This window comes from Danio rerio, chromosome 3 (genome assembly GCF_049306965.1).
Source record: "Danio rerio strain Tuebingen ecotype United States chromosome 3, GRCz12tu, whole genome shotgun sequence".
Taxonomy (NCBI): Eukaryota; Metazoa; Chordata; class Actinopteri; order Cypriniformes; family Danionidae; genus Danio; species Danio rerio.
Window position 1 is genome coordinate 66,443,761 of NC_133178.1, and position 26,369 is coordinate 66,470,129.

General features: G+C 39.5%; 2 protein-coding genes and 1 long non-coding RNA gene across 10 annotated transcripts in view; 2 read left to right on the plus strand and 1 right to left on the minus strand.

Moving 5' to 3' along the window:
- The first annotated feature begins 1,865 nt into the window (after positions 1–1,865).
- zgc:113295 lies at positions 1,866–7,894 on the plus strand. Of its 7 annotated transcripts, none has more exons than XM_068216884.2 (5): positions 1,866–1,938; positions 2,177–2,245; positions 4,062–4,176; positions 4,437–4,774; positions 6,363–7,894. In XM_068216884.2, exons 4-5 carry the CDS (start codon positions 4,720–4,722, stop codon positions 7,406–7,408), a joined length of 1,101 nt encoding a protein of 366 aa, XP_068072985.1. In that variant the 5' UTR covers positions 1,866–1,938; positions 2,177–2,245; positions 4,062–4,176; positions 4,437–4,719; the 3' UTR covers positions 7,409–7,894.
- Positions 7,895–13,062: 5,168 nt separating this feature from the next.
- LOC141381332 (uncharacterized) lies at positions 13,063–15,922 on the plus strand. The gene is made up of 3 exons (XR_012401329.1): positions 13,063–13,780; positions 14,865–14,978; positions 15,058–15,922. It is a non-coding gene; the product is annotated as an uncharacterized lncRNA (long non-coding RNA).
- A 9,571-nt stretch (positions 15,923–25,493) lies between these two features.
- nptx2a (neuronal pentraxin 2a) overlaps positions 25,494–26,369 on the minus strand; it is a 32,685-nt gene continuing 31,809 nt past the window's right edge. For both annotated transcript variants that reach the window (XM_073940722.1, XM_073940707.1), the window contains exon 6: positions 25,494–25,575. The gene's annotated coding sequence lies outside the window, so the exon portion shown is untranslated. The remainder of the gene's footprint in view (positions 25,576–26,369) is intronic.

Consider the following 26,369-nt stretch of genomic DNA (forward strand, 5'->3'; position numbering starts at 1 on the left):
ATTCTGTCTTTATATTCTGCTCTGTGTTTGCCATAAAGTCAGCTCAATGCAGGTTTTGAATCAAAATCTGATTCTGATGGCGACTCTGCCTCTACAGTTGAGTAAAACTCTCAGCGGTTTATCATAAACTTTTCATCGATCATTTTCCCGCGATTGACTGCAAGAACGAGCGCAGAAGCGTTGTCTGATTGACAAGCAGCACCTACATGTGACATGTCAAAACGCCAAATAGGATGAATGTGTGCCGCATTTTCTAAACGTACTATCTGTATTTAGCTGTTGGCTTTTACGGTGGCTCTAAACTGTCAAAACACCTCTAAAAAGACTTTTTCGGACATGACATATTTGTACATGTGTACATCCCTGTAACACGTTTTATTTAAGACCATTTGAGCTGGTTTCAGTCCTTAGCTCTTTAATTTTTATCCTATTTAAATATATTTAACTTGCTTGTTAATTAAATATCATTTTGTTATTTAAACGATTATTTTTATGCAACAATCAATGTGCATGTTTGTGACGAGTCTCTTAGACCAACCCACTGATCAGCTGAAGCGGGAAGTACAGAGACTCATCTGCGCAATTGGGAACACCTGATTTCGCCTCTATAAAAAGCCAGCAGTGTTTGCTTGGAGAAGGAGCCGTGCTTTTGCTCCTGTTTGTTTTGTTTTGTTTCTTTTCAGCTTTGGTTAATCTTTGATTTGGCTTACCTAAAATGAGCACTTGATTATTCTTTAATGTTTAAATAAATACTTTTGGTACCAAACCATCTGGTGTATGTACTCCCTTTAATTTTGTCATTGCCTTTGAGCCAGGTCGTGACATGTTAATTTGGTATAAAGAAAAGGAAGTAATTTTTTTACATGCAGATTTATGTGAAATGGTGAATATAGGTCTATAATCACCTTGCAATTTTGAAATCGTAGCTTTTTTGCTTTGAGTATAGACTCTTCAGTTCATAAGAGTAGTTCAATCTTTTATGAAGTTTGCTGTATAAAAATAACAATTTAAAATATTTATAATGATCGGCCTATACATATCGGCCTCCAAGTCTGGAGAATTATCGGTTATCGGTATCGGCCAAACAATCCATATCGGTGCATCCCTTAAAAAAAAGTACATTTGGACTACAAGTCTACATATATGGACATCATTTTTTTCTAAAAGTACATCATATTAAATGATGATACTTAGATTTTTATTCCAATTAGGTTCCAATAAGCCCAAATAGCAAAGAAATAAAAAATGCATGTAAAGAAACACCTTGGGCCTTAAGAGGTTAATGAGTAGAGCAGGGGTGGCCAACCCTGTTCCTGGAGAGTCGCCTTCCTGCAGATTTCAGTTGCAACGCATATCAAACACACCTGCCTGTAATTATCACGTGGTGTTCAGGTCCTAATTCTTATCCAAAACTGAGTGTACTCTTAGCCGTCATTATCAAAACCGGTTAAAAACCGCTATAATCTACATTCAGGCCGTTATAATATCCTTACTTCACAAAAGAAAGAACAGCAAAAAAAAAAAAAAAACTTTGCATTTTTGCAAATCAACAGCAAAACTCGAGAGCCTGCAAATTTAAATGTGAGCACTTGTGATGATAACATTTGTATGTGCAGGTTGAAATGTACACTCACAGCTCTGATATATATATATATATATATATATATATATATATATATATATATATATATATATATATATATATATATTAAAGTTCATGATAGTTAATACTACAGGTTTTAGCTACTGATTTTCTTTCATAGCTGACACAGCATAAAGTGAGCACAATTTTCCCATGTTGTGACTGTAGTGCGCTGGCCCTTTAAGGCCCATGGGTGAACTGAGCAAAGTCACGCGAGAGCTCTAAAGGAGCAGCGCGAGGTTTCTCTATGCGGTGTAAACATCTGTTGTGAGACTGAGAAATGCCAGCAAAGTCCGGTAACTTGTGAATTATTGCACAACGCAAGCATGCAGTTTCTTAAAAAGCCCTTTTTATGGTGATTAATGCTCAAATGTTTGTAGATTTGGTTGTTTTTGCCGCGATTTCCAACACTAGCATCGTGAAGGGAAGCTAAGCTAAAGCTAAAGACTCTTTAATTTTGTAATATTAAGTGCGATATTGGTGTTTATCCTAATTTAAACCATTTAATTGAAACGGGATTGTTTTGTTTTATAGTGAGAAGAGAGATGTAAAGGTCCAGTGTGTGACGGGAGGAAAACACAGTGTTGTTCAACTTTATTGAATGTAAGTGTTCATGAGAATGTATTTACATATTTCCTTGAAAAGGTAACCTGTTTACAGAGATTTTATTGTATTTTATTTCTTTATGATTTGTTTTTCTGGAGTTTTCTTGCAAAATACATCCCTCTCTTACACACATACTGAAGCAAACACAGATAAATGTAGCCTGCAGTACAAATAATAGTTCTACAATAAAAGTTAGTTTGCTTTTATTAACATGACAGAGAACATTTAAAAAGATAAAATACATCACTTTTAAAATGATAAATGATAAATTATTTTATTATCTTTTAAAGTAATGATTATTAATGCAAATGTCAACCTTGCCATGAAAAAAACTAAGCTTCAACCAAAAAAGCAAAACTGTTTCTACATTTTGGTGTAAGCAAGTATTTTACAGTACATAAAAACTACTCAAGAATGTCTCCTTCAGTGTTTTCTAACTATTATATTTCATTTAGCAAAGTCACACAAGTTCAATTTTACATCGGTCACATCTATAATGGAGAGGTGTCACGTCCATAACAAAACTTTTACCTCATAAATGCAAAAATATTAAATAAAATAAAAGCAATCATGTTTGTTCTACAGAGAGCCGACTCTAAACTTTTTAAGGCAAGGTTTTCTGTCACGTCCACACATGTTTAATTTCCTCATTCAAAATATAAAACATGTTTAGATATATATATATATATATATATATATATATATATATATATATATATATATATATATATGTATATATATATATATGTATATGTATATGTATATATATATATATATGTATATATATATATATATATATATATATATATATATATATATATATATATATATATATATATATATATGTGTGTGTGTGTGTATATATATATATGTATATATATATATATATATATGTATGTATTCATTTATAGCATTTAAAAAGTGATGATAAATAATTAACTTTTTTTTTTTTTGGCCCACTTGTTTTGATTTCATTATATTTTGTTTCTTTATGATTTTCAGAGGACAAAAAAAAAAAAAAAAGTCATTTGCAGTTGTTCACATTGTTAATAGCCTCGTTTACACATACAGACGTTTTGTTTTGGTCTGTATTTGTGAACAGGCCCTTTTAGAAAATACCTGTAAATTAAATCAAGCAATTTTCCAGAAGGAGATGTTGTAACATTACCGGTAATCAGTGTTGGGGAGGTTACTTTAGAAATGTAATAGATTACAGATTACAAATGACCCTATTTAAAATGTAATAATTAGTGTACCTTCTAGATCACTTCATAAAATAATGTAACTGATCACTTTTAAGTTTCTAATTGATATTTTCAATTAAATTATTTTCAAGCATTTATACTAAGCAGGAGTGACCGTACAGCAGGTTTGGAAAAGTCAAGGTTTTAAAACCACCACAGTCTTCTGTAACAGCGTTTCTAAGGCATGTGTACGATTTTTTTATTGAATTTTTTATGTAATATGTCCAAAGATGCCGTTTTAAATTGTAAAGAAATGTTTTTGAAATTAATAAAGACAGCGAAGTCAGTGATTCATTTTCATTATTCAGCCTGACATGTTTAGTGCTCCAAAATATTATCAATCTTTCAAAGGGGAAAAAAGTTTTAGTTTTTAACCCAGACATTTAATAAGAATATATTTTAGAGCAGTGATCACAATACCGTGATATCTTTAGTCAAGGTTATGATATCGTCAGAGTCAGTAGGTACTGCATTTTAATTTAAATGTACTACTCGGCCGTTAGACAGGTACGTTCTTTACAGTATGAACGTGAAAAGTATGAATGGAATTTCCATTTTGTCATGGTCAGGGGATCTACCTGCGTCAGTTGCGTCGCTTCACTCCCATTCATGAATTCGCTGGTGGGGCATCATGGGATAGCGCAGCATGCATGGGATACTCACTCCAGAATCTCGCCGGAAGTAGTAAGTCATCCGGGTACTACTTGCCCACTGATTTTCGACTTCTATGAATTCGGATGTACTACTCGGCTCGCGTACTGATTTTAGTGTACTATATAATATGGAAGTATGCAGTTTTGGACGCAGCCAATGTCTTCAAGATCACTAGAAATCTATAGGCAGGTGTATTTGATTAGGGTTGAATCTAAACTCTGCTGAACTCCAGCCCTCCAGGACTGAGCTTGTCCATCCATGCTCAATATGTATATGGCATTGTGTTCCAGTTCCTGCCTACATCCAGCAACTTTGCAAAGCCATTAAAGAGTTGTGGACCAACATTCCACAGGCTACAATCAACATCCTGATCAGCTCTATGCAAATGTGTTGCACCGTGTGAGGCCAATGGTGGTCATACCAGATACTGAATGGGTTTCTGAAGCTCCTCCTCCTTCAATGAGGCTCCTCCTCCTCCTCCTTCAGGTATAAATACTGTAATTTTCCCATCAGCCCACCAGTGAAGACGAGCATCAGACCGTCAGCAAGAAGTGAAATCTGCAAGGACAGAACATGAGTGATCCAGAACCCTGCAGAATTAAAGATGAAGATACTGAAGAGTCAGTAGGTTGGTGTTTATTCTTGATTCTTTAATAATAAGCCCATAGAACAAGGGTCACCAACATGGTAGCCAGGTAGCCCGTCAGGTTCACATGAGTTGCCTGCAGGCCTGTTCTAAAGATAGCTCACCATAGCACCACATATGAGTAAGCTGCATCTAATATTTTAATGGGTATTCTTTTTAAATCACTCTTGCATTGGTGTAAAATTGAAAATTACTTTAAATTATTAAAAAAAAAACTTTAAAAACTATTTCAGACAAATGTAGTGTTGCATTTTGATAGACTTCTTAAATCATTGTTGACAACTACTGTGAGAAATCATTAACATGATCAGTGTCTTCACTTAGATAAATTATTATTAATAACATATAATGAAAAGTAAATTAGGAAAAATGTGTTATTTAATAACTGGTAGCCCTTCACACTAATCGGTACCCAAGAAGTAGCTCTCAGTTTCCAAAAGGTTGGTGACCCCTGCCGTAGAACAATCCACTTGTTAAGTGGTGACGTGTTTGTGACGTATGTATACTGTTTCTGGGTCCAAGCCGCCATTCACTTGAGTGGAGAAATCATTAGTTTATGATCGCGTTTTATTCCTGTCACATATTAAAGTTAAGTTTATATAAAGTCATAGTGTACACAACAATCTCTGGGCTTGCTGCATAACAAATACCCAAAATTTTACAATTCATAAAAAATTAATCACTTTCTGGCCATCGGATATTAGGCATGGACATATATACTGCCATCGTGATTTTCGAAAGCCTTAAATCGCTTTGTAAACGTTTATTATTACCATTTCATGAGTCTCTCCATTCAGTTGAATAGAGCGCTTGGACCCGGAAGCCGCTTCGCTTGACGTCACACTTAACAAGCGGATAACGATAACAGCTCATCTGATTTATCATTTAAAAATCTTTAAAAATATCCACAGGGTAAAATTAGGGACTGAAGCTGAAGTGGATTTTATACTCTTTAAAGTGTGAAGTTAATCTACATATTCAAATTATACGTGTATAATCTGCTTGTAGACTTGCATACCATTAAAGCAATTAAAGTGTTTTGTAGCGTTAGAAAGGGGAAATGGCCTGAGGAAACAACTAAGGGTCATAAAAAAGGGATGAAAAGAGAGTGGTAAAAAGCCTGAGGTGTCTCAGGAAACAGATGTCAGAGGTAGAATTTGGGGTCAGGGGTTAAACTAGAAGGGATCTTGTGTAACATATGGAGTACAAAGGAAAACAACTGTTGAAAAAGACTATTTAAATAAGGCCAGAACATGAGTGAGACAGAATTTTTCAGACAGAGATGCTACTGGGGGTCTCCTGAAAGTTCTCCTTTATTGTCGACAATAAAGTATATTCGTCTGATATTCATAACCTCCTGACTGAGTTTGATTTAGTAAGAGGAAAACCAAGAAAACCACTACGAATCCCAGTTTATTACATATTTACTCAGACAAGACCAAACTAAATACGATTAGATGTGCATCCAAATTAAAGTTTGTAAAGCCAGTGTTTTAAATGACTTACCTTAAACTTTTGCTCAGAGACTTTCTAAAACTTGCAGACTTAACTTTATTATTATTTTTTTCAGACCCAATTGATGGAAATGGGGAGACTGAAGAGGGTAATGATGTTAAAGCTGGGAAAATAGCTCCTTTAAAGACATGTGGTGTTTTTACTGTGAAAAACGGAGACAAAAATCCTTTCACTTGCACAAGGTGTGCACAGATTTTGGGAAACAAAAAGAGTCTAGAGATTCACATGAGGATACACACTGGGGAGATACCGTTCACGTGTACTCGGTGTGGGAGGGGTTTCTACCAATTATCAAACCTTAACAAACACATGACGATCCACACTGGAGAGAAACCGTACACATGCACTCATTGTGGGAGGGGTTTCTACCAACCATCACTCCTTAATAGACACATGAGGGTCCACACCGGAGAGAAACCGTTCACATGTACTCAGTGTGGGAAGAGTTTCAACCAAGCCACACAGCTTAAACAACACATGATGAACCACACCGGAGAGAAACCGTTCACATGCACTCAGTGTGGGACGAGTTTCACCCAATCATCAGCCCTTAATAAACACATGAGGATCCACACTGGAGAGAAACCGTACACATGCACTCAGTGTGGGACTAGTTTCGGAGCCTCATCATCTCTTAGTAGACACATGTTGATCCACACCGGAGAGAAAACGCACAAATGTGATCACTGCAGCAAGACATTTCTGAGTGCTTCACATCTGAAGGTTCATCTTGCAGTTCATAGAAGCGAGAAGCCTTATTCATGTCCTGTGTGTGAAAAGAGTTTTACATTGAAGTGCATATTAAAAAGGCATCAGAAGATCCACACTGGTGTGAGAGAGCATCTGTGCTTTAAGTGTGTGAAGACCTTCATGTCAGCTGCAGAACTGAAACAGCACGAGAGGATTCACACTGGAGAGAAACCTTTCAAGTGTTCACACTGCGACAAGAGATTTAGGCAGTCAGGATCCCTGAAAACACATGAGAGGATTCACACTGGAGAGAAACCGTACAAGTGTTCACACTGCGACAAAAGATTCAGTCAATCTGAAAGTCTGAAAAGACATGAGCGGATTCACACTGGAGAGAAATCGTACACGTGATCGGTGTCTACAGAGTTTCAGACAGTCAGAGCAGCGTCCACACTGGAGAAACGCTGCACACATGACATCAATGCAGCAAAGTGGTCTCTTGTGTTAAGAGAGTCTCACTCTGAACATCAGAAAATGCTGCTGTGAGAGATTGAGTGTAGAAAGTGTCCATTGAGTCTTGAATATTTGCTTTTATTAGGGCGCACTGGGTAGCAAGGTTATAATAGTTTGGGATTTTTCATTAGTTTCAGTTTCTATTTTGTTTTGACTTTTTGTTTTCAAATTCGGTCAGTTTTAGAGGCAGATTTCTTAGTTTTTATTAGTTTCTATATTTTAAAATGTCTTGGTTTTAGTTTAGTTTTTATTAGTTTCAGTTTTCAGTTTCTAAATGAGGATATTTTTTAGGTACAACATCTAAAATCAACAGGATAAATATTGTATGATTAAAAACTCAGTCATACATTTTTTGAAACTTGTATTCAGAGGACACATGAACACTGTCATCTACCACAACCATCTACCCATCCTCAAACTCAAATACAGCAGCCCACAACAAAGCAGCCCTATATACAATATGACTGTAAGGCTGCTTGTGAGGTTAGACGTAGTGATGGGCAGGGACGGATTAATCAATGGGCACATATGCACGTATTCTCCATCACGAGGAAGACAAGTTGGAATAATTAATAAATGTGTGTATTATGGAGGATATATATATATATATATATATACACACACACACACAGTTATTTTCCACCCTGCAAAGGAAAGAGAAATAAATACAACAGAATAAAAATATAAAACAAACTGTGCTTTAAGCATCTTCACCCTAAGAAAAACACTTTAGCTTCAAAAATCCTTCAGTCAGGAGCAGTCAGGGATGTTCTCGTCGTTTGATTAATGATAAAACAGGCGGCAGCATTTCACACTGTCACTTTAATGGATTCTCTTTCACGCGTCTTTTGATTCTCAACTCATTTGTTTATTACGCAATTGAGGGTTAATATGAATAATCACTGATCACCGCAATTTGACACCTATTTGACCATTAAAGCGCTCACGTTAAGGTTACTTTAGATGTCTGCGCTCCTCTGCTTGTCTCAGTGTGCGAATGAGACCGAATGCCGACCGCGTGCTTATGGGTGTACGCGTGTTGCACACACACATAAGCACGCGGTCTTTCGCGCTTTTGGTATATGATGCAACAATCGTTTATCTCGATTAATGGTTTTTCATAATCGTTAGAAGCCATAATCGAAATCGGATTTTCGCTTAATTGCACAGCCCTAATTTACACTAGTAACTCACGCTGTCCCATCCATCAAAACCGTGCTTCTACCCTCGGGCTCTGTGTGAAAGCACTCAAAGTCACTTGAATACGCCCCTCCCACTGATTAGCATAGGCTTTGCATACAGGTTGAAGTTCAAAATGAAATCTAAAACTGAAATAAAAAAGTGTCAATAAAAGGAAAGCTTAAATTCACATTTTAATTTGAATTGGTGTTTGCATTTTATTTTTCAGTTTTTATTTGAATACTGGCAGTTTTGACGCGGAAATGCAGTGAAAATTAAATGTTTAATCGGCAACTTCATTTGAATGATCAATTTGACAGGGACGATGTGTGGTCAAAGTGAAAATAAAAATTAAATAATTTCATTTCGTTATCAATTTTGGCAGATATTTTGCGAACAGTGTTTTAAAATGACATTGTTCATCTGATTTTCATCTTAATTTCCAATGTTTATTTGATTTATTTAAAATCGGCAGGATTCACCTTCCATAATTCTGTGAGTCTTAAAAGACAGACATGAAACGCACATGGCTTTGGTTATGGAAGTGACCTGCAGATGTCAGAACGTTAAAAGGATTTCTGCCTTTAATGTTTGATTTTGATGTGTCATGAAGGTCTGTCAGCGCAGAACGTGTCATTCATTCTGCTGCGGCGAGACTGAAACAGGTGTGTGTGGAGCACTGCAGGTGTTTCCATCCACAAGCACAGGCTGAAGATACACACAGTCAGTGTAAAATAATGTATTATAAGTTCCAATGCTGCTGAAAAAAACAGCTTAAGCCAACCTAGGCTGGTTGGCTGGTTTTAGCTGGTCGACCAGGCTGGTTTTAGAGGGGTTTTGGCCACTTCCAGGCTGGTTTCCAGCCAATTCCAACCTGGTCTTAGCTGGTCAGGCTGGGAGATGACCAGCTAAAACCAGCTTAGCCAGGATGGGAGCCCAGCCAAAACCAGCTATGTCCAGCTTAAACCAGGCTGGTCAAACAGCTAAAACCAGCCAACCAGCCTAGGCTGGTTAAGGCTGGATTTTTCAGCAGGGAACAGATGCTCATTCTGAACATGTTGTTAGCATGGTATTAGAACATATTAAAAAGTAAGGCATGCTAGCAACCCACATTTCCATAATGGCGTCAGTTTTACAGTTCGTCAGCTTCCAAAAAATATATTTTAAACCCATGCAGTAAAACATGCTAAAAACATGTTAAACATTAGCAATATGTTAAACCTGAAAGAATGAGTTACATTAGCACAATAATGTAAAGGTTATGTTAGCAGTGTGCTAAATGCAACATGTTAATTAACACGTCAAACAGACTAGACAACATGTTAGCAATGTGTCAATCAGGCTGGGAGCAAAATATAAACATGCTAGCATAGTGTTAAACAGGATTAGCAAAACATTATGTTAGCAATTATAATGGTAGTGAAGAGTGTATAATAGTGTAGAACAGTGGTCACCAAACTTGTTCCAGGAGGGCCGGTGCCCTGCAGATTTTAGCTCCAACCCTAATCAAACACACCTGAACAAGCTAATCAAAGTGTTACTAGGTATACTTGAAACGTCCAGGCAGGTGTGTTGAGGCAAGTTGGAGCTAAACCCTGCAGGGACACCGGCCCTCCAGGACCAGGATTGGTGACCCCTGGTGTAGAATGACATGCAGATGTCAACATAAGCTCATTGTAAAAGCATACCCCTATATACGTTTCTGGAGGTCGTGAATTGTGTAGCCAGAGCTTCGTATGGCTGCATTTCGTCTTTAAACGGAACGCTGCGGGGCGACGCCGTTACTTTTCTTGCTAACCAGCCGACCACTTACCTGCATAAGGACAGCTTTTCCGCTGTTACCAGTTTGCCCAGTAGCTTGACACGTACGTCAGAGTACTTGAGATGCAAAGAGGAGTTGACCGCATCGATGGGGTTCGAGTCCGATGAAGAACAGTTCCAGAAATCAGGTAAGACAAAAACAATCCAAAAAATAAACAGGTAAATAACAGGGTGATGTTCATTCATTCATTCATTTCTGCCGCTTTTGCGGAGGCAGCAGTCTTAGGAGAGAACCCCAGACTTCCCTCTCCCCAGACACTTCCTCCAGCTCCTCCGGGGGGATCCCAAGGCGTTCCTAGTCCAGTCGAGAGACATAGTCCCTCCAGCGTGTCCTGGGTCTTCCCCGAGGCCTCCTTCTGGTGGGACATGACTGGACCACCTTCCAAGGTAGGCGTCCAGGAGGCGTCCGAAACAGATGCCAGAGCCACCTCAGCTGACTTCTCTCGATGTGGAGGAGCAGCGACTCTACTCCGAGCTCCTCCCGGGTGTCAGAGCTCCTCACCCTGTCCATAAGAGTGCGCCCTGCCACCCTGTGAAGGAAACTCATTTCGGCCGCTCGTATCCGAGATTGTGTGTATGTTTGGTGTGTGTTTGATTTGTGTGTGCCTGTTTGTATGTGTTTGATGTTTGTATGTGTTTGATGTTAGTGTCTGTTTGATTTGAGTGTGTGTTTGATGTTTGTGTGTGTTTGATGTTTGTGTATGTGTGTTTTATGTTTGTTTGTCTGTGTTTGATGTGTTCGTTTACGTCTGTGTCTGCATTTGATGTGTGTGTTTTTAATGTTTGTGTCTGCTTTTGATGTTTGTCTCTGTGTGTATGTGTGTGTTTGTGTCTGTCTCTGTTTGATGTGTGTGTTTTTTGATATGTGTGTGTGTGTGTTTGTTTGGTGTGTGTTTGATTTGTGTGTGCCTGTTTGTATGTGTTTGATGTTTGTGTCTGATTTGAGTGTTTGTTTGATGTTTGTGTGTGGTGTGTGTTTTTGATGTTTGTGTTTGTGTGTTTTATGTTTGTTTGTCTGTGTTTGATGTGTTCGTTTACGTCTGTGTCTGCATTTGATGTGTGTGTTTTTAATGTTTGTGTCTGCTTTTGATGTTTGTCTCTGTGTGTATGTGTGTGTTTGTGTCTGTCTCTGTTTGATGTGTGTGTTTTTTGATATGTGTGTGTTTGTTTGGTGTGTGTTTGATTTGTGTGTGCCTGTTTGTATGTGTTTGATGTTTGTGTGTGTGGTGTGTGTTTTTGATGTTTGTGTATGTGTGTTTTATGTTTGTTTGTCTGTGTTTGATGTGTTCGTTTACGTCTGTGTCTGCATTTGATGTGTGTGTTTTTAATGTTTGTGTCTGCTTTTGATGTTTGTCTCTGTGTGTATGTGTGTGTTTGTGTCTGTCTCTGTTTGATGTGTGTGTTTTTTGATATGTGTGTGTGTGTTTGTTTGGTGTGTGTTTGATTTGTGTGTGCCTGTTTGTATGTGTTTGATGTTTGTGTCTGATTTGAGTGTTTGTTTGATGTTTGTGTGTGGTGTGTGTTTTATGTTTGTTTGTCTGTGTTTGATGTGTTCGTTTACGTCTGTGTCTGCATTTGATGTGTGTGTTTTTAATGTTTGTGTCTGCTTTTGATGTTTGTCTCTGTGTCTGTTTGATGTGTGTGTTTTTTGATATGTGTGTGTTTGTTTGGTGTGTGTTTGATTTGTGTGTGCCTGTTTGTATGTGTTTGATGTTTGTGTGTGTGGTGTGTGTTTTTGATGTTTGTGTATGTGTGTTTTATGTTTGTTTGTCTGTGTTTGATGTGTTCGTTTACGTCTGTGTCTGCATTTGATGTGTGTGTTTTTAATGTTTGTGTCTGCTTTTGATGTTTGTCTCTGTGTGTATGTGTGTGTTTGTGTCTGTCTCTGTTTGATGTGTGTGTTTTTTGATATGTGTGTGTGTGTTTGTTTGGTGTGTGTTTGATTTGTGTGTGCCTGTTTGTATGTGTTTGATGTTTGTGTCTGTTTGATTTGAGTGTTTGTTTGATGTTTGTGTGTGTGGTGTGTGTTTTTGATGTTTGTGTATGTGTGTTTTATGTTTGTCTGTGTTTGATGTGTTCGTTTACGTCTGTGTCTGCATTTGATGTGTGTGTTTTTAATGTTTGTGTCTGCTTTTGATGTTTGTCTCTGTGTGTATGTTTGTGTCTGTCTCTGTTTGATGTGTGTGTTTTTGATATGTGTGTCTGTGTGTGTTTGTTTGATGTGTGTTTGATTTGTGTGTGCCTGTTTGTATGTGTTTGATGTTTGTGTCTGTTTGATTTGAGTGTTTGTTTGATGTTTGTGTGTGTGGTGTGTGTTTTATGTTTGTATGTCTGTGTTTAAAGTGTCCGTTTACGTCTGTGTCTGCATTTGATGTGTGTGTTTTTAATGTTTGTGTCTGCTTTTGATGTTTGTGTCTGTGTGTATGTGTGTGTTTGATGCTTGTGTCTGTGTGAGTGTGTGCTCGTGTGTTTATGTCTGTGTGTGTGTGTGTGTGTATTGTATTGCGAGTGTTTCCTGGGACTCCGGCTCTCCGCAGAGACTCCTGCAACTCGAGCAGCAGAAACACAAGAGCAGATGAGATCACAGTTCTGCGCTCTGATTGGCTGATTCTCCTGATTCCGGATCTACACACACTCTGCCATCAAGGATTGAGCGGAGCATTAATGCTTTGTGTCTGGATAGAGTTTCGGAGGCATGAAGCTGGAGAAGAAGCCTCACCTGAAATGAAGAATGGATTTCCTTTGACCATCTGTTGTGCCGGAGGATTGCTCCGGAAGATTCTCAAGACACAGCCTGAGCTTCTGTGCTCACATGTGATTTTCACTGACAACTTCAGCCTTCAAACCTGAATGAACAAACCACAGCTGCAGTGACCTTGGAAGTGCATGTTGCGGTTTCTGACACGCTGATCAGTCATCCGACACCGAGCGGCTGATCAATGAGTGTCAGAGGAAAACAGCAGCCGTCACTGACCTCTCCTGAAGAGCACATGGCACCATCAATCCTGGACAAACACACTCATAACACTACTGACACAGTTTCCCTTTTGATCAGAAGCACAGAGAGTCTCACTGAAACTGATGCAAAGAGCTGCAATCTGCTTTCATATACTGGCGAACTCTGAAAACACACACAGACCAAAATCTGAGGTTCAAAACAGCATCTGGAGATAAATATGACTGGAGGACTTTGAGCATGGAGGTACGGTGGCTCAGTGGTTAGCACTGTGGCATCACAGCAAGAAGGTTGCTGGTTTGAATCCCAACTGGGTCAGTTGGCATTTCCATGTGGAGTTTGCATGTTCTCCCCATGTTAACATGGGTTTCCTCCGGGTGCTCCGGTTTCCCCCACAAGTCCAAACACATGCACTATTGGGGAATCGATCAACTAAATTGTCCATATTGTGCGAGTGTGTGTTTAAATAAGTGTGTATTGTTATTTGCCAGTACTAGGTTGCAGCTGGAAGGGCATATGCCGGAAGAGTTTGCAGTTCATACCTCTGTAGCTAAATAAGGAGCTTAGCCAAAGGAAAGTTAATGGATGAATGAATAATTTCCAATTGCATGCTTAGATATATATGTACATACATGAAAGTTATTCATGGTTTATCTTATTTAAGCCTTTAAAACATAAACATGTCAAAAATGATCTGACACATGCATGAGCACCAGAAGCAAAAAAGAAAAGTATGAAAAAAGTTGGCAAATTCAATATTTAATGCTGTTTTGACATATTTAAATACATGGAAATGTCACATATTTCAATATATGTGACTTCAGTATGGCGGGAATTAGCTGATAAAGTTAGTAACCTCTTATATTCTCAAAAGCCAAACATCAAACTACATAAAGACACTGATGTTTCTTCAAAAAAGAAGGTTTACCAACACAAAAGGCCTTTTTTCACAGCTTATTTCTTAACCAGCCGCATATCATCAGTGTTCCTCAGTTCTGCACCTGGAGGTCCACTGTACTCCAACATTACCATCACATACTGGAATAAAAGACTGGATCCCAGTAACCAACACCAGCACAGCAGTTTATACTCTTATAAAACCCACCCACAGTGAGGGAAATAAGTATTGAACACATTATGCTTTTTCCTAGGAATAATGTTTCTAAAGGAGCTGCTGACATGGAGTTGAAGCAGATCATGGAAGAAACCCAAACATCACTAAAACAATCAAAAATAAGTGTAAAATTAGTTAATTATTAGTATACTATGGGTAACAATGGCACGACACTAGGAGAAAGTTGCTTAGGTGTGGGTTTCTCACAGGCAGTGTCAACATTTTGATGGTTCTGGGGGTCTTGTCTATCAAAGCTGAGCTTTATTGTGTATTTTCTATTGCAGGCATGTCAAACTCAGTTCCTCGAGGGCCACAGCTGTGCACACTTTAGTTCCAACCCTGCTTCAACACACTTACCTCCAGATTTCAAACAAGCTCGAAGGACTCAGTTTGATCAGGTGTGTTTAATTAGAGTTGGAACTAAACTCTGCAGAGCTTTAGGAACTGAGTTTGACACCTGTGTTCTATTGGGTTCAGGTCAGGTGATTGGCTGGGCCATTCTACAGCTTGATTGTCTGAGAGTCTCCTTGGCTGTGTTTTGGATCATCGTCTTGCTGAAATGTCCACCCTGGATTCATCTACATCGTCCTGCTAATGCAGATGTCGGACTGAAGCAGCTGATGTTCATTTGCACTGAGGAAGGGCTGAGGCTTGCTTGAGAGAGATTTCAGCTGCTGTCTGGGCGTTCCCTGCATTTCTACACCTTCCTTTCTTCATGTGTTCAACACGTTTTTCCTTTGTCATTTTATTACACTTAACTTCCTTTATGAACTAATTAGATTTGTTTCCTTTGCATATATGGCTTTCTTTAGTTGTTACCAACATCCCGTAAAGAAATCAAGTCAGCAGCACCTTTAGAGAAAAGTTTTCTGAGGAAACGGGTGATGTGTTCAGTGCTTAATTCCACCTCTCTGTAGTTGTGTTGGATGTGGCATATGGATTGTCTTCTGAGAGGCTGGGCTTTTGATCGTCAACACTATATGAAATGTCGACCTTCAGCTGGTGGACTCGTGGAGAGGCGGCAGGTGTCGAATGCGGAGAGCAGAAAAAAAGGCTGAAATAGTTTCCTCTTAACTCGTATAACGCAGGTATATTCAGGTTACTAATGCTCATTAGGCAAATGTGACTGAAGAGAGTGTGTGTGTGGACCTGTAGACATTGATATTCATCTCTGCACACACTGAAAGTCACCTTCAGCAGGCTTTTCTTTCTGTTACTGTAGTAACGACAGCAGAGAGTGTTAAATATTTACTATGTCTGAGCTTTACTCGCTCAATTCAAATTCATTTGTTGCGAACAATACACAAGGCTTTGTTTTGGGTTCAGCCTGAGGCCAGAGCGCGCTGATGATGTTGACTTTCATTCATTTTATTATGCGTTTGTCGAGTCAGTAAGCATTAAGAGTGGATTTTAGAGTACACATCTCGTTTCTCTGATCAATAGGAGCTGAAATTATTAGAGGATTTTATAGAGCTGCTTTTTCAATAGATTTACAAGCCAAGTGACTGTTAAAGGGGACCTATTATGCAATAAGGGGTTTAAACACAGTTGTGTGTCAGCAGTGTGTGAATATCTCCAGCTTCTAATGGTAAAAATGTATTGTTTCATTCGTCATAATCAGACTTGATGAAAGCAGTCTGCAGAAACACTTTGATAGACATTCTCCCTGTGTATGATGTCATCAGAGGGGAAAGCTCCGCCCACTTGTTTCCATCTCTCCCTCATTCATTAGCATAGGACGATAGTCTTGTTTTTTTTAAATATTGTAGCATTTGTAGCTCCGCCCTTTTCTGAAAAGAGCGCAATCTCATTTGCATTTAAAGTGACAGTCACCAAAGCGCCACAATTAGGATCAAAGCCTAAAGGGGTCAGTTTCAGAGCGTTAGAGAACATTATTAGTGTGCTATTTTGAGCTGAAAGTTCACACTTGGGCCATCAGACTTATTGTAGATCTTGAAAAAAGGGGCATAATAGGTTCCCTTAAACCACTGAAGCCTTCATTCATTATTATTTGTTATTAATTTTAACTTTGACGTTTAAATGCGTACTACTCTACTACAGAGTATTGAATCATGGGAAAACAAACAACTGAACCATGCTAGAAACTGGCACGATTATCACCTGGAGGGCCCACTAGAGGGCAGTCCAGCTATCCATACACTCCATCAGCCAACTGAACTACAGCTCCCACAATGCTCTGCATTCATTAAGCTCACACACCTGCTCTGACCATAAGGCAAAGTTGCACCAAATTGCACTAAAATCTAGGCTTATGCTATTTTTGTTGATGAAAACCAGCTTATGTGACGCGGTGGCGCAGTAGGTAGTGCTGTCGCCTCAGAGCAAGAAGGTCACTGGTTTGAGCCTCGACTGGGTCAGTTGGCGTTTCTGTGTGGAGTTTGCATGTTCTCCCCTTGTTGGCGTGGGTTTCCTCCGGGTGCTCCAGTTTCCCCCACAGTCTAAAGACATGCGCTATAGGGGAACTGGGTAAGCTAAAATTGTCCATTGTGTATGTGTATGTGTGTGTGTGTGTGTGTGTGTGTGTGTGTGTGAATGAATGTATATGGTTGTTTTCCAGTGATGGGTTGCAGCTGGAAGGGCATCCACTGTGTAAAAACATATGCTGGATAAGTTGGTGGTTCATTCCGCTGTGGCGATCCCAGATTAATAAAGGTACTGGTTTCTTTTTATCACCCAGCAAGGTTTTCTCAAGTCAACATACATTAGTGAATGCGCTTGACGTGGCTTGAAGAGAGAGTAATAGTTTACCTGCTTTGGGCAGCGCATTTATTTGACTGTGCCGTCAGCACCGCTGACAGTGTGACTCTGACAAGCTTATTTTAAAGCAGATCACATTCGTAAGAGGAGCTTTGACAGCGCTGACATTCACAACGAACACTTCTGCAGCGAACGGCTTTTGCGTCTGTGACGAGAGTTTGGTTTAATGTCAGACCAATGAGGGTTTAAACACGTGGAGGTCAAAGGCCGAGTCCTCATGGAGATCAGTAATCCAGCTAATGTCCCGGAGCGGTTCTGATTAGTTCTCATCTGGGAAACCACACAGATTCCACATCCGGAAATCGGGATTAACGTCAGCCGTAATATCACAACGATACTTTTATCTGCGTGCTATTTGTGGTCTCGAGGCACGAGTCACGACAGCAGTGATTATATGGGTGTTTGGGTTGCGGCTGGCATCCGCCGCACAAAACTTAGGACTGAATAAATTGGCGGTGCATTCCACTGTGGTAACGTCTAATAAATCAGGGACTAAACGGAAAGAAAATGAATGAATGAATAATATAATTGGGTAAGACTTTGTGAATGTAATGGTTAAGACTAGAGCAATTTGCTGGCGTTTGCCTTGCTTTAATGCACTCCTGCTTAGAGAAACTGTCAATCACAACTGTCAATCACGATGACACGCCCCGTTTCCATAGCATTAAAATACTGGCTAAAAACATACTGTTTACAAAATATGAAGATCTGAATCGATATCAGCTGATAACCAACTTTCGGGACATTTATTGCAAGTGTAATGATTTTTTTGGGCTCAAGTGTCAGTGATTAACACGGAGGAGGCGGGCTTTATGACTTGTACTGCAGCCCAGCCCCCAGGGGGCGATCTAACAACCGGGACCTTCACTTAAAAGCAGGCGTGTGGCACTCCTGTTTTAAATCTGTTTAAAGTGAACTCATAAGATTAATCTGATTAAGAATATAAGGCAACCAGGATAATATACAGTGTATATTTAATTATCATGCAAAATCCTCCAGAACATCTCAGTAGCTCTGAAAACAGGCTTCATTAGGTTAGTTTTTCCATGCACATCATTCGCTTATGTAAAAGCTGACCTGCTCCCGTGTTCGTGATACCTGAGCTGTTACATATGTGATCTAAATCTAAACTGCGCTGACCCGATATTTGTTCTGAGGGTGAATTAAACATGAAACAGAATGGTAAGCGCGCGGGCTGTTTTTAAACACCTAGGGTAAGCAACACGCTTCAGAATACATCAATTATGTAACGGCAGAAAATAAAAAGCCGAGTCGACGTGTGTTTTTGTTGCTAGTTAGTGAAGAAAGGATGAAGATGAGGGAGGATGTGGCATTCAGGTTTGCTGATTTAATGAGTGCTGCAGAGCTGAAAGGGGTTTTCGGGAGTAGTTTCTCAGGGAAGACAAGTGCGGAGAACAGGTCAGTCTGCTTTCTCCACATGCTCTCGGATTGTAATGATACAGGAACACATGTTAGCTGGACCCAGCTTCACTTGCAGATCGTTGTCTGAGGGCACAACTTATGGATTGCCCTTTTCCTAATGGATGAAGAATCTGTGTGTTCATTTCAGGCGGGGCAATCAGTCATTTAGGGTGCGACTATCAGTCATTTAGGGCGGGATTATCAGTGCTTTAGGGCGGGGAAATCAATAATTTATGAAGGGACTATCAGTATTTAAGGGCGGGGGGTACGCTATCAGTCTTTTAAGGGTGGGGCAATCAGTCATTTAAGGCGGGGCTATTAGTCATTTAGGGCGGGGCAATCAGTCATTTAAGGCAGAGCTATTAGTAATTTAGAACGGAATTATCAGTGTTTTAGGGCGGGGCTATCAGTCATTTAGGGCGGTGGTATTAGTCATTTAGGGCGGGGCAATCAGTCATTTAAGGCAGAGCTATTAGTAATTTAGAACGGAATTATCAGTGTTTTAGGCCGGGGCTATCAGTCATTTAGGGTGCGACTATCAGTAATTTAGGGCGGGATTATCAGTGCTTTAGGGCGGGGAAATCAATCATTTATGAAGGGACTATCAGTATTTAAGGGGGGGGGGGGTACGCTATCAGTCTTTTAAGGGTGGGGCAATCAGTCATTTAAGGCGGGGCTATTAGTCATTTAGGGCGGGGCAATCAGTCATTTAAGGCAGAGCTATTAGTAATTTAGAACGGAATTATCAGTGTTTTAGGGCGGGGCTATCAGTCATTTAGGGCAGGGGTATTAGTCATTTAGGGTGGGGCAATTAGTCATTTAAGGCAGAGCTATCAGTAATTTAGGACAAAATTATCAGTGTTTTAGGGCGGGGCTATCAGTCATTTAGGATACAACTATCAGTAATTTAGAGCGGGACTATAAGTGTTTTAGGGTGGGAATATCGTTTATTTAGGGCAGGACAATCAGTCATTTAAGGCTGAACTATCAGTCCTTTAGGGTGGGACTATCAGTAATTTAGGGCGGTTATATCAGTCATTTAGGACAGGGCTAACAGTCATTTAGGGCAGGATTATCAGTCATTTAGGGTGGGTCTATCAATGTTTAAGGGTGGGACTATCAGTAATTTAGGGCGGGATTATCAGTGTTTTAGGGCGGGGCTATCAGTCATTTAGGGTGGGATTATCAGTAATTAGGACGGGATTATCAGTGTTTTAGGGCGGGGCTATCAGTCATTTAGGGTGGGATTATCAGTAATTAGGGTGGGATTATCAGAGTTTTAGGGTGCGGTTATCAGTAATTTAGGGTGGAACTATCAGCTATTTAGGGCAGGATTATCAGTCATTTAGGGTGGGGTTATTAGTTATTTAGGGCGAGATAATCAGTCATTTAAGGCGGAGCTATCTATAAATTAGAGTGGGACTATCAGTCATTTAGGGCGGGACACAAAGTCATTTAAGGCGGGGTTATCAGTTCTTTGGGGTGGGACTATCAGTAATTTAGGGTAGATTATCAGTGTTTTAGGGCGGGGATATTAATCATTTATGGTGGGACTATTAGTATCGGGGGGGTGGGCTATCAGTCATTTAAGGCAGAGCTATCAGTAATTTAGGATGGAATAATCAGTGTTTTAGGGCAGGGCTATGAGTCATTTAAAGTGGGGCTATCAGACAATTAGGCTTGAACTATCAGTGTTTTAACAATCAGTCATTTAGGGTGGGTCAATTAGTAATTAAGGGCAGGACTATCAGCCTTTCAGGGCGGGGCTATCAGTAATTTAGGGCAGGACTATCAGTAATGGGATTATCAGTGTTTTAGGGCGGGGCTATCAGCCAGGAAATAAAAAGCCGAGTCGACGTGTGTTTTTGTTGCTAGTTAGTGAAGAAAGGATGAAGATGAGGGAGGATGTGGCATTCAGGTTTGCTGATTTAATGAGTGCTGCAGAGCTGAAAGGGGTTTTCGGGAGTAGTTTCTCAGGGAAGACAAGTGCGGAGAACAGGTCAGTCTGCTTTCTCCACATGCTCTCGGATTGTAATGATACAGGAACACATGTTAGCTGGACCCAGCTTCACTTGCAGATCGTTGTCTGAGGGCACAGCTAAAGCGCTGGCATTTTAATTTGCCCCGCTGACTGTGAAACTTGCCCTTTTCCTAATGGATGGAGAATCTGCGTGTGTTAATTACAGCTCTTCTCGGTTCCTCCAGCGCAAACACATCCTCTAGGCAACAGAAAGGACTTGTGCTCTACAGGATCTCCAGGGAATACACAATGAAGACGAGTTATAATTAAAACTGCGGACCGTTTTAAGAGAACTTGAACGAAGACAGTTTTTAACATCAGCATATGTGCCTGGTGAAGCGAGGACTTCCTATTTTACTGCATTTATCTTAGCACTGATAAATTATCACTTTTATGTGATGTAAAGTTATTTTAATAGACTTTACTGTAAAACATGACGTTCTTAGAGTTTTACTCTTGTTTACAGTCTAAATATTGAAAAATTCTCTCACCAAGAAACATTTTCAAGTCAAACATAATGTCTAGTTTTCAGAAATAATGAGTTTAAATTAAGTACATTTTTGTCTTAAAATATACAAAAGATTCTTGTTTTCACTTTGAAATTTCGCCACTAATAACAGATCAAATGTGAGCCAAAGTATCATGGTCACAGATGGAAAAATAATAAGCTTCAGTCAAAACGTTTAAAATGATCACTCACAAATGTTTTTTTGTTAATCTTTAATCAAAGTCTGACCATTTGCTTCGTTTCAGGTCTATCTCTGACACCATATTTTTAGCCACGCCCCTCTTCCTATTGGGAATAATGCACAAAAAGAAAGCTCCGCCCATTACTCAATATTCAGTTTCAGTTTGAAGGCAGATTATCAGTAATTTAGGGCGGAGTTATCAGCGCGCTATCAGTGTTTTAGGGCGGGACTATTAGTGTTTTAGGGTGGGGCTATCAGTCATTAAGGGCGGGATCATTAGTCTTTTTAGGGCGGAACTATCAGTCATTTAGGGTGGGATTATCAGAGTTTTAGGGAAAGGATATAAGTCATTTATGGTGGGGATATTAATCACTTAGGGTGGGATTATCAGTGTTTTAAGTTGGGGCTATCAGTAATTTAGGGTGAAACTATCAGTGTTTTAGGGCGGGGCTATCAGTGTTTTAGGATGGAGCTATAAGATATTTCAGTAGGTAATATTAGTGGTGGGGCAGGATTATCAGTGTTTTAGGGCGGGGCTATCGGTCATTAAGGGCAGGACTATCATTTTTTTTTTTGGATTGGGCTATCCGACCTTTAGGGTGGGAATATCAGTCATTTGGGGGGAGGATTATCAGTAGTATTGTGCAGGTATAACATGCTGGTCTTTTAGGATGGTGCTATTAGATCTTTAGGGTGGTGATATCAGTATTTTAGGGCGGGGCTATCAGTGTTTTAGGATGGGCTATCAGATATTTAAGGTGGTAATGTCAGTGTTTTAGGGCGGGGCTATCCGTCATTTGGGGAACTATGCTTAATTTAGGGCGGGATTATCAGTTTTTTAGGGCGGGGCTATCAGTCATTTAGGATAGCGCTATCAGATCTTTAGGGTGGGACTATCAGTGTTTTAGGGCAGGGCTTGTTGGTCATTTATGGGTAATATCCCTAATTTAGGGCGGGATTATCAGTGTTTTAGGGAGGGGCTATTAGTCTTAGGACGGGGTTATCAGATCTTTCGGGTGGGAATATCAGTGTTTCAGGATGGGGCTATCAGATATTTAAGGTGGGAATGTTAGTAGTAGGGCAGGACTTTCAGTGTTTTAGGGCGAGGCTATCGGTCGTTTAGGGCAGGACTATCAATTTTTTGGCTGGGACTATCCAACCTTTAGGGTGTGAATATCAATGTTTTAGGGCAGGGCTATCATTCTTTTAGGATAGCGCTATCAGATTTTTAGGGCGGGACTATCAGTGTTTTAGGGCGGGGCTATTAGTCTTTTAGGATGGGTTATCTCCTTTCTGCCCTAAATTTGTCTATTCGTCAGTGTTCCTTCATTTTGTTACTAACATCCGTCTTTCAACAATCCAATCAGTTCTCAAAGAACAAACTCATACACCACCCTACATTTTATTTCTCATTTCAGGAGCGTTTCAAAAAGAGACAATCGTTTCATGGCGACTTTAAGTTGCATGGGTATATTCAGCCCGATCTCACAGGAAAACGTAAGTATTTTACCTTTTGCCAGTTTAGTGGCTAATTCGTACGAGTTCAGTCGTACGAAATTGTACGATTTTAAAAAGGAGGCGTGGCACCCAACCCCACCCCTAAACCCAACCGTCATTGGGGGATAAGAAAGTTGTACTAAATTGTATGAATTAGATCGTATGAATTCATACGAATTAGCCACAAAATCAAAAAGTTACGAATTGCCGCGAGATTGCGTTGGTATATTAGTAGCAATAGCCAAAATTACACTGTCAAAATGACAGATTTTTATGTCAATAATCATTCGATTATTAAGTAAAGACCAGGTTCTATGAAGATGTTTACTGTAAATTAATAAATGACGTAATTTTTAATTAGTAACAGGCATTGTTAGGAACTTTAAAGATGATTTTCTCAATATTTAGATTTTTGGTAACACTACAATAAGACTGTATTAGTTAATGTTAGTTACTGCATTTACTAACAAGACCAATACATGCATTACAGAATTTGTTTATGTTAGTTAAAATGAATGAATGGCAATGCAGTCGTTCATGTTAGCTCATGTCAACTCACGGTGCATAACTAATCTTACCAAACATGAATTTGGATTTTAATAATACACGAGTTAATCTGTGTTTAATAAATGCTGTAATAAAGTCTTGTTCTTACTTAGTTCATGTTAGTAAACACAATAACTAAAGAGACCTTATTGTAAAATGTGGCCTTGTTGAACCCTCAGATTTTGACTAGTTTTATCTGAACCAACTATTCTATCCTGACAAACCATCCATCTATGGCAGGCTTATTTATTCAGTTTTCATGTGATGTACAAATCTCAGTTTCCACAAATGTGCACTCATGACTGGTTTTGTGGTGGAGGATCCTCCCCCCGTCAGCTGTTTTCTATATTGGATGTGTAATTCCAGCAATTACACCGTGAGGCTTCAGCACAAGCGAAGGAAACCCATGAATTAACACCAGTGAGAGTGCAAATTAAAACAGAGAGCCACCGGAGAAGCACGACCTACATCTCCGTGCTCATAATCCGTCTGATTTTTTCATTTCCACCTGGCTGACTGCCAGAACGTGGGATTTTGCAGCTGTTGGAAGCGATTTGATCCAAAACAGAGAACCGGAAAGAGAAAACAACAACGACAACCTGCCATTTATTGTCTATTCAGGGTTGGTGTGAAAGCAGACAAACACAGCACAGCTTCTCGCTTTCGTGACGAGGAGGAAATCAGTTCATGGGATGCGTCAGGTAGTCTAGACGTGTCCAGAGTAAAGACACCTACACGCTCCATAAGACAATTTCATTACGGCTTGTTCCTGGAATAATTCTGCAAAGCCCTGTCTAAAGGACAACAGAGGTGTACATCAGCTTAGTAGTGTATGAGTGTGTGTGTGAATGTGAGAGTGTATGGGTGTTTCCCAGTACTGGGTTGCGGCTGGAAGGGCATCCTATGCGTGAATATTTGCCGGTTAATTATTACCTCTGAAATGGAGACGAAGACGGAGGCAAATGAATGTTTTTTATCGAATCATACTATTATTCGTGTTTTATTTAGTAGTAGTATACAGACTACAGTATTGCATGTTGTTTTACAGCTGCCTCTAGCTTCTGTCATGTGTTTTTTATGTTGTAGTCGTACATGTGGATGTAGATTAGTGATGGGAAGTTCGGATCATGGTGAGGCAGTGGCGCAGTAGGTAGTGCTGTCACTTTACAGCAAGAAGGTCGTATTGTGTTCTGTGTTGGAGTTTCTGTGTGGAGTTTGCATGTTCTCCCTGCCTTCGCGTGGGTTTCCTCCAGTGCTCTGGTTTCCCCCACAGTCCAAACACATGCGGTACAGGTGAATTGGGTAGGCTAAATTGTCTGTAGTGTGTGTGTGAATGTGTGTGTGGATGTTTCCCAGAGATGGGTTGCGGCTGGAAGGGCATCCACTGCGTAAAAATGTGCTGGATAAGTTGGCGGTTCATTCCGCTGTGGCGACCCCGGATTAATAAAGGGACTAAGCCGACAAGAAAATGATGAAGAAGTTCGGATCATTTTACTGATTCGGATCTTTGAGTCACGTTCATCGTGATGAACGAATCTTTTTTCGAATCTTTTCGTTCATTTGGTTCAATTTGCCGAAATATTATTAAAATGTTACGAATTGCTTCCAAATACATCTACAGCTAGCCCGAAAGGTTGATCACACGACAAATAAGTCATAAATCGAATACTATAAGAAGGAGAAAATAATAATTCAATGTTGACCTGCTCTTTTGTCTATGAAGGTATTGTTGTCTCTGCTTAGCTCATCTCTTCATGTCTTCAGATGTCAGTGGTTTGTCCATGTTAGTGGGAAGATACACTGTTTAGAGGTTTAATAAGGATATAATGTTGATAATGCATAAAAGATTGATCATTCTCAAGTTATTCAATTGACAGAGTGATGCGATACAGAACTCTTGATTATCCTCACGACACACAAGAGGGCGAATAACAGATTGAAATATTCCCCGAACTCTGATGTGTGGTTTTCAGAAATCATTTATTTGGGTGAAGAAGGACATTCAACCGATCCTCCATGCTGAACAACACACACTCCGTTGCTCTGAATACGAGGAAAGAGAGAGAGATTTCACATTAAAGCCATTTTTCCTGCTCTCACCATTTCACACTCTTATACATTAGAGGCTGAATCCTTGGAAAACCCAGAAAGCACAATCGGTGCTCAGAAAAGGCCATTCATTATGGACAAAAACACCATCGTGTTACATTCTGAAAAACAAAACCCCATCTGATCATGAACGAGTCGTCATTTTGGCCCAATGCTGCCTTCAAGTCCTTTCCTACACATGCTTCTCTCTGTGTCTATATGAGAGTCACGTGCAGGGCCAGACGGAATCTGCGGACGTTTTTTGCTTTCTCTGCAGAGAATTTTGGTTAAAATCTGTGGATTTCTGCGAAATTATTTCGGGAGTATCATAGCTAAAACCTTAGTCAGTGAAATAAAAAGTAACACCTTTATAACTTTTATTTAATGTTTAAATTGCAAATCTAATTAGATTCACTTTATTTGGTAAATAAAGCAAGTTTCTCATATAATATATCTAGTAAAAGACAGAAAATATTACTTTACAAACTGCATTGTACATAAATCAGATGAACATTTTCATATTAGTCAATAATATCACTGTAAATAATAAAAAAAACTAAATAAATTTAGATTTACACACATTTACTCAAGTAAATAAACAGAATTAATGATGGGCTAAAAATCTGCAGGATTCTGCGCGTGCAGAATCCGGGTGGGCCTAGTCATGTGTCTGTTATATTTGTCCTTTGTTTTAGCTGGTGTATATGTGTGTTCAGCACTTTGGTAAGCACTTGTTGTTTTTAAAAAGC